Source organism: Cyprinodon variegatus, unplaced genomic scaffold (assembly GCF_000732505.1).
Source record: "Cyprinodon variegatus isolate N-32 unplaced genomic scaffold, C_variegatus-1.0 Scaffold1206, whole genome shotgun sequence".
In the NCBI taxonomy this organism is placed as follows: Eukaryota; Metazoa; Chordata; class Actinopteri; order Cyprinodontiformes; family Cyprinodontidae; genus Cyprinodon; species Cyprinodon variegatus.
The window spans coordinates 63,510-70,644 of record NW_015151659.1 but is presented as its reverse complement, the minus strand read 5'-3'; the positions used below and the strand labels follow the sequence as shown (position 1 = coordinate 70,644).

The following is a 7,135-nucleotide window of genomic DNA, read 5'->3' as shown; positions in this document are numbered from 1 at the left end:
GCCGGAGTCTTCAGGCGAGTTTGTTCCCTAACCAGTGGGGAGAGCGTTTCAGTGTTTCCTTTGTTATTCTGATTTCCTGATTCTGTTCCCTCTCACCCACTGGACATGTCTGTACCCATCTGATCTGTTCGCCTGAACCACCTTTTGACTCCCGCTTGATCCTGCCTGTCTGTGCGTTTCTGTCTGAGCTTGTTGCTCGACGCACGGGACTCTGAACCTGCCTTCATTCTCTGAGGATTCCTGGAAGCCTGTATCCATCTGTTCCTGTTTTGGTTGGAACCTCTGATCAAGTGGAGGTCTCCTGGATTCCTGAACTGTTCCTGCCTGCTCTGTCTGCCCTGTCAGCTTCCTGCATGTTCTGTGGGGCTGCAGCATCGGGGACACTCTGGGCGGCTCAGGGCCGCATCTCGTTAGTGCATCTGCTTATCGTGCCTATAATTGAGATGATGGACTGAACTGTCAAACCAGAGTGTCTGTGATCGGGCAGTGACCCCCCACCCCCACGATACCAGTAATTCCACAGCTCTGCATTTCTATTCTGTTTCGATCTAAGCCAGTATGTAAACTTTATAGCACCTTTCACAGATAAAAATCACAAAGTGCATAAAATACCACACACAAATATCACAAGACTTATAAATTATAGAATACTTACATTTCAGTAAATATTTTTCACAATAAAAGTCTATTTAGGTGCATATTAAAAAAAAAACATGGAGAGGGGGGCAGGGTATTACAGTCTGGAGGTTACAGCTGGGAAGGACAAGTGACTCCCAGTTTTAAACCAGGTCTTAGGGACCTTCAAAAGGTTTTGGCCCAATGAACAGAGAAGACAGCGTGATTATTGGGTCTCAGATGTATTGGGATCTCTTTAGTTAAACTTTAAAAGTCAGAACTGTATAATGTGCAATTAATATTTAATACCCTGTGCAATAACCAGTTTCTTTACCCAGTGCAATTGTTATATAGATAAATACCCATCTAAATACCATGTGCAATGGCCATCTTTTGCTTTGATTACTGCTTCGCACACTCGTGGCATTCTCTTGATGAGCTTCAAGAGGTAATCACCTGAAATGGTTTTCACTTTACAGGTGGGATTTCTTGCCTTATAAATGGATTTGGGACCATCAGTAGTTTTGTCAGCTCAGAAGTCAGCTGATACACAGATGATAGTCCTACTGAATAAACTGTTAGAGTTTTTATTATGGCAAGAAAAAAAAGTAGTTAAGTAAAAAAACAATGAATGGCCATCACTACTTTAAGAAATGAAGGTGAGTCAGTCTGAAAAATGGCAATAATTTGGAAGTGTTTCCAAGTGCAGTTGCAAAAACCATCAAGTGATACAAAGAAACTGGCTCACATGAGAACCGCCCCAGGAAAGGAAGACTAAGAGTCACCTCTCCTGCAGAGGAGAAGTTCATCTGAGTCACCAGCCTCAGAAATCACAGGGTTAACAGCAGCTCAGATTAGAGAGCAGGTCAATGAAACACAGAGTTCTAGCAGCAGACACATCTCTAGAACAACTGTTGGGAGGAGACTGCGTGAATCAGGCCTTCATGGTAAAATAGCTGCTAGGAAACCACTGATAAAGCTGTGAGCCTTTCTGTTTGTTACTGTTAAAAGCCTTGCTGCAGCTTTCTGGACCAACTGGAGGGGAGTGATGCTGATTTCTTAAAACAAATAAAAAAAAAAAAAGTTACAATTTAACTGAGGGTAAAAAAACAAACATGAAAACTCTCCCCCAGATCTAGTTTGGGGAATCAGTCTCTGCCTTATTTCAGAGATATTTCTTATGTGACGTAATAAAATTGTAACTAAAGGTTTTCAATACAAATCCAGGAACATTAACTAATAAAAAAAACAAACAAAAAAAAAACACCAAGGTTTTCTTAGACTGGTCTGGAACGAGGATCCTGGGAGCCAAACTGTCTGATCACAGAAACTTTCTGTTCTGGAGCAATGATCTGAGATGATCAAAGTCATTAATAAAAGAAAAACAACAGGTCAGGTGACTAAAAATTATATATAAAGCATATAAATAAATAGTAGGAAACGTTTTTATCCTTCCACTGCTTTTCACAACCTCCACTGCCCTGCAGCTTTTACGCACATCCCTGATCCAACACAGCTGACTGAAATTATTTATTATCTGTCATCAAGTTGGACAAAGACCTGATAACGAGCCACTCATTTAGTGCAGGTTAGCTGGAGCAGGGATGAGCTTTTAAACTGCAGGGCAGTAGATCAGGAGTCAGAGACCCCAGATCTGGGCCAGCCGAGTCTCTGTGCCTCTAAACATCCGCGTCGGAGCGCATCAGGCTGCTCCCCGCTGACTGCTTCAGAGTGGGAGAGAGAGGGAGAGAGAGAGGGGGAGAGAGAGAGAGAGAGGGAGGGAGAGAGAGGGGAGCGCGCGCTGCTGTTGCTCATAAACCTCATCGCGCCACGCGCCGCATCCTCCTTTTCTCTCTATCTTCGCCACAGAGCTGCAGTGAATCTGTCTGTCCTGCTGAGTTCCCGCAGCTTCGTACCGGAGATCCTGCAGCCAACAGCTTTTTCACCTGACTGACAAGATCTTTTCTCCCCCTGCTCTTTTTCCGCGGGGACACCAAGACGCAACTGAAGTCCACTTCTGCAGCAAAACTCCCCCCACGAACACGCTTCCATCATGAGTGAGGTGAGTTTTAAACAGCAATGCATTGAAATGTTCCGGATCAGAACCGGAGATCCTCACACAACAAGTGCAATCGGGAGTTAAATGTTTGCGCGCCGCAGTCCTGTTAACGCACCTTATCCCCCGCAACCCAATACACACGCACAGGATTCCCCGCAGCCTGAAGGCGCGGCTCCAGAACCAGAACAGAATGTTTTAGCTGCAGCTCTTCTGACTCCTTCTTGGCTTTGGTCCAGAAACACTGCAACCAGCAGATCCACCGCTGACACCAGCCTCTGGCCCGGTGCGCACCGCCAACATCTGCTGGCTTCTCCCAGTGCGGGACCTGAGAGCATATGACATGACATGACATTTGGATTCAGTCTTTAGAAAGAAGTTGACATTTATCCCATTCATTGAAATGTTCTGCATTTTCTGCAAGAAATGTTTGCATAAGCGGAATATTTATTTATTTATTTATTTATATTAGCAGAGATGAACTGGATTTTAAGGTATAACTTAATTTAGACAAAGTCTAAATGAGGTCGATTAGGAAAAAAAAAAACATTTTCCACATCTTTTGTTATTTTATTGTAAACTGCTTTTTACCTTACATAAAATGAACCAGCTTAAACACAAGCTTCTGCACAAAAACATCCTCTGGTGACATCAAATACGGCTCCACATAGATGGTCACAGGTATTTGTTTCTTATCATGGATGGAACTAGTGTCACTTTTTTATACCTTGCCAAAGAGGAATATGAAGAAAAATGTGTTGGTTGCATCTAAAAATGAGTAGAAGAAAAAAAAGACTTTGTGAAACATGAGACACTTTCCTGTGTTCTGTTAGTTGTTTTTAGCACCTGCTCTGTTGACTGCATGTGTAGTGAGATCCAGTTAAAAGGACTGGGAAAATGACTTGCTTGTGAAATCATTGTGTTGTTTCATCATCATCATTATTATTATTATTATTATTATTATTATTATTATTATTATTATTACTATTATTATTATTATTGTTATTATTATTATTATTATTATAAATCCACTTAACTTCTGGGAATGCATTTTTTTCTCTAATGACCCCCCCCCTCCCCTGTGATCAGATAATTTTAAAGCAAATTATTCAGAAAAAAATGCCACTGTTCCAGTTTCAAGCATTCAGCATGCAAAGGGGAGTGAAACCTTTGCAATCCATAGTATAACAGTAATTCATATTGTGTTTTAGACATTGAGGGCTGGAGAATAAATTACATTCACTATATGTTTACAATGTAAAAAAGGCTCTTGTCGTTTAGGTAGTGATAAAGCGCTTGAAGCAGGTTTGCCGCCACACAGAAGGGAAGAGAGGATGGTAGCTAGAGCACAGAATAATCACTTTTCCATGCGACGGCAATATCCAGCAACCAGTGAAAGATTATTTAAGCCCATGAAAGCAATAAAACCCAGGATATGCATATGTTTGTGGTCCTGCAGAAGAAAATCGATATGCAATCCACACTACCTTAAAGGTACGCTGTGTAACTTTTAGCCACTAGGGGCGCTGGACCTGAAACTCCCATCTCTAGCACCCCTAGTGGCCACAAGCGCTGCAGCAGTCAGCTGGTCAGCTTCCGTGATTTTTGATCAGGGACCACACTAGGCATCTAGGTTTAGCTCAGAATGTTTGAGAAACGCTGGTTCTCACTGGAGAGCACTGCCGGGGCAGACCACGCCACGCAGAGAATAGTGCAGAGGGACTGGTTCGGACCTGGAATCTTGGTTAGCATTTGTTTGTATCCTGCTAGCTTTCTCTGCCCGTATTTTTCTTCTACTAAACATGAAAAATAATAAAGATATATGACTGTATACTTGGAGCGAAGTGTTAACTTACCAATTGAGAAATGAGAATCGGTTTTACATCCAGCTACTTCTTTTCAGCCTGCTCCAACGAATAAACTCCTTTCCAAGATCGACTCTTGTTTTTCCTCACGTACCATCCCTTTCACGTTTTCTATTTTTTTGCCTCGTCAGAAGGTTTACATTTTTTCCTTGCCTACGCCATGACCAGTAGTACAGCAGGCGAAAAAATACTAAAGCAAAAGCTTTAGCTCCATGACTATATGACCTATATAAGAAGCTGCGGCCATGAAGCAATATGTTCTTCCGGGTCACATGACCGGGAGGAACGATGGTGCGTCTTCTCCCGACTTAAATAGGCGGTATTTCAAAAGGGGAGCCACACTCGTAGCATTTATAATGTCAAGCGCTGTATATTGGTCTGATGAATCATTCAAAATAACTTATACGCATCACTCTTTAGATCACAAAGTCTGCGCTGTGCCTTTAATTACTGTTATAACAATTTTGCTATATTTTAGTTTCATTAAGAATTCTGATGCAGGAGCAAAGATGTACATGATTAATTGGCTAAATGGGCTTATGGCTGCATGAGGTAATCTATGAATATTTTGTATTTGCTATAGGATAAAGTATTAGCATATCAATAAAAAGAGATGCATCTTCCTACAGTCTGTACATTTAAGTCACAATTAAAATAAATACATTAAATTCAAGAAAACTGTTTGGCAAAGCATTTAATCATTTTTATAACTGACTATAAGTACGCATTGAAGTAAAAAAAATAATACAATAAAACTTCTAGAGAGGGGTTATAATATAAAATGTCTGAAGAAGTAAAGAGAAAGTGCTTTTAATTTAGTAAAACTACTAGTAGTTTGCTGACATAGTTCACATCTTTTCTTTTTTGTTGTTGAGTCTACATCCTAAAGTGTTCAAAGGTACCAAAAAAAGGCCCACAAAACGACGTGCAAGGTGTAGTGCAATGAGTGGTTCCCAAAACTTTGGAATGAGCATAAGAAAAAGTGCTTTTATTTTGAAAAGAACAGCAAGTCTTGTAATTATGTTAGTTTTAACAGCAAAATAACTCAATGTTAAAGGTAAGTTAAATGGTTTTAAAAACATTGCCCGATCATTTTTAACCTTTTATACATGACACCCACTTGTTATTAAATCAAACACACACTTTTGTGCATGATGTTGAGGCCTGTATCACATATAGGGTTACGTTCACATTTTAATACATTTCAAAAATGGTACCCAAGTAGTAGTAGCACTACTCTGTTTATTTATTTTTGTCACATAAAAGTAAAAAGTAGTGATCCAAATAATTACTCAAATTACAGTCAAAAAGTACTAGATAAAAGGCTACTCAAGAACTTAGTAGCTGTTAGCTTATAGCATCTAATTTAATGTTTGTAAATGATGTAGTCAGATAGACATGATGCAGAAAATTCTGGTATTTAATGAAAATAAATACAAATAAATAATGTGATAACATAACAAACCCGTGAGAGAGGAAACACAATCTTTTTTTGTAACATAAAACCAACTCTAATCCATACGAGGGGAATTGTATGTTAGGAAAAGGTAAAGAAATTCCAATGATGATATCGACTGTTTACAGTGTAGAAACCTGATCTTAAGTAGCTCAAGATACTCACAGAGAGCAGAGTAGCCACATTTTACTCCAGAAGTAGTATTGATGCTTCACAGGAATATTACTTAAGTCATTGTAGCTGGATGAATGTAACTAGTTATTACCCAGCTGTGAATTAGGATTAGCCATGGGGCAATTGTACAGGTTTAAGCTAAATCTAAGTCTTGTTTGATAACTCTGATTAAATTCAGAAAAAGCTAAAAAACAATCCAGTGGACTTTGTTTCCAAGTTTAATGAGGTTTCACTTCCCATCCAGGAAGCTTTTTCTATTGAAATGTCAGAAATAATGTTGAGTTTGAGGCTTTATACAGTAGCCCAAAAAAAGCTTTGATTTTGCTGAGACAACATGCAAATTGAAACTGACCAACAGGTCAGTTTCAATTTCAAACTCCTCTACAGGGGAACAGAAAACCCCACCTGTTCAGCCATACCAACAATTCCCTTTAGTGACCACCCTTTCAGAGACATAGACAGTTATGAAGCATTGCAAGCTAACAAGTGAAGCCAAATGACCCCCATTCCAAAGGGGTTGAGCCGTTCGTCCGTTTCAATTCGCATGTTGTTTAAGCAAAAGCCAGACTTTGTTGGGCTACTGTATAAAGCCTCACACTATTTCTGACATTTGAATTAAAAAAGCTTCCTAGATGGGAAGCGAAACATCTTCAAATTTGGAAACAAAGTGGATTGTTTTTTTGTTTTTTGTTTTTACTTTTTTGGAATGACTATGAACCTGGATGCCTCAGAATCTTCACCAGCAACTGTGATTAAAGTATGCGAAATATTGGAGAATATATTATTGTATTATGAAGGCAGAAAAAGGCCTTGAAGGAAATTTGATGGCATTATATTTGTAACAACAGATGAAGCTCATGAGAGGTGATGGGATGATTGGAAATGCAGGACTCCAAAATTATGACTTAGGTAATCCTAATTTATAAAAAGCATGTAAAAATCTCCTTCATTAATATGTCAGCATATATA

General features: G+C 39.5%; 1 protein-coding gene across 1 annotated transcript in view; it reads left to right on the top strand.

Annotated features, from left to right (window-relative positions):
* The first annotated feature begins 2,419 nt into the window (after positions 1 to 2,419).
* Positions 2,420 to 7,135, top strand: part of LOC107102121 (Purkinje cell protein 4-like protein 1) — a 40,217-nt gene continuing 35,501 nt past the window's right edge. Inside the window, exon 1 of the mRNA XM_015401301.1 lies at positions 2,420 to 2,677. Within this exon, the coding sequence (XP_015256787.1) occupies positions 2,669 to 2,677 (9 nt within the window). The 5' untranslated portion in view covers positions 2,420 to 2,668. The remainder of the gene's footprint in view (positions 2,678 to 7,135) is intronic.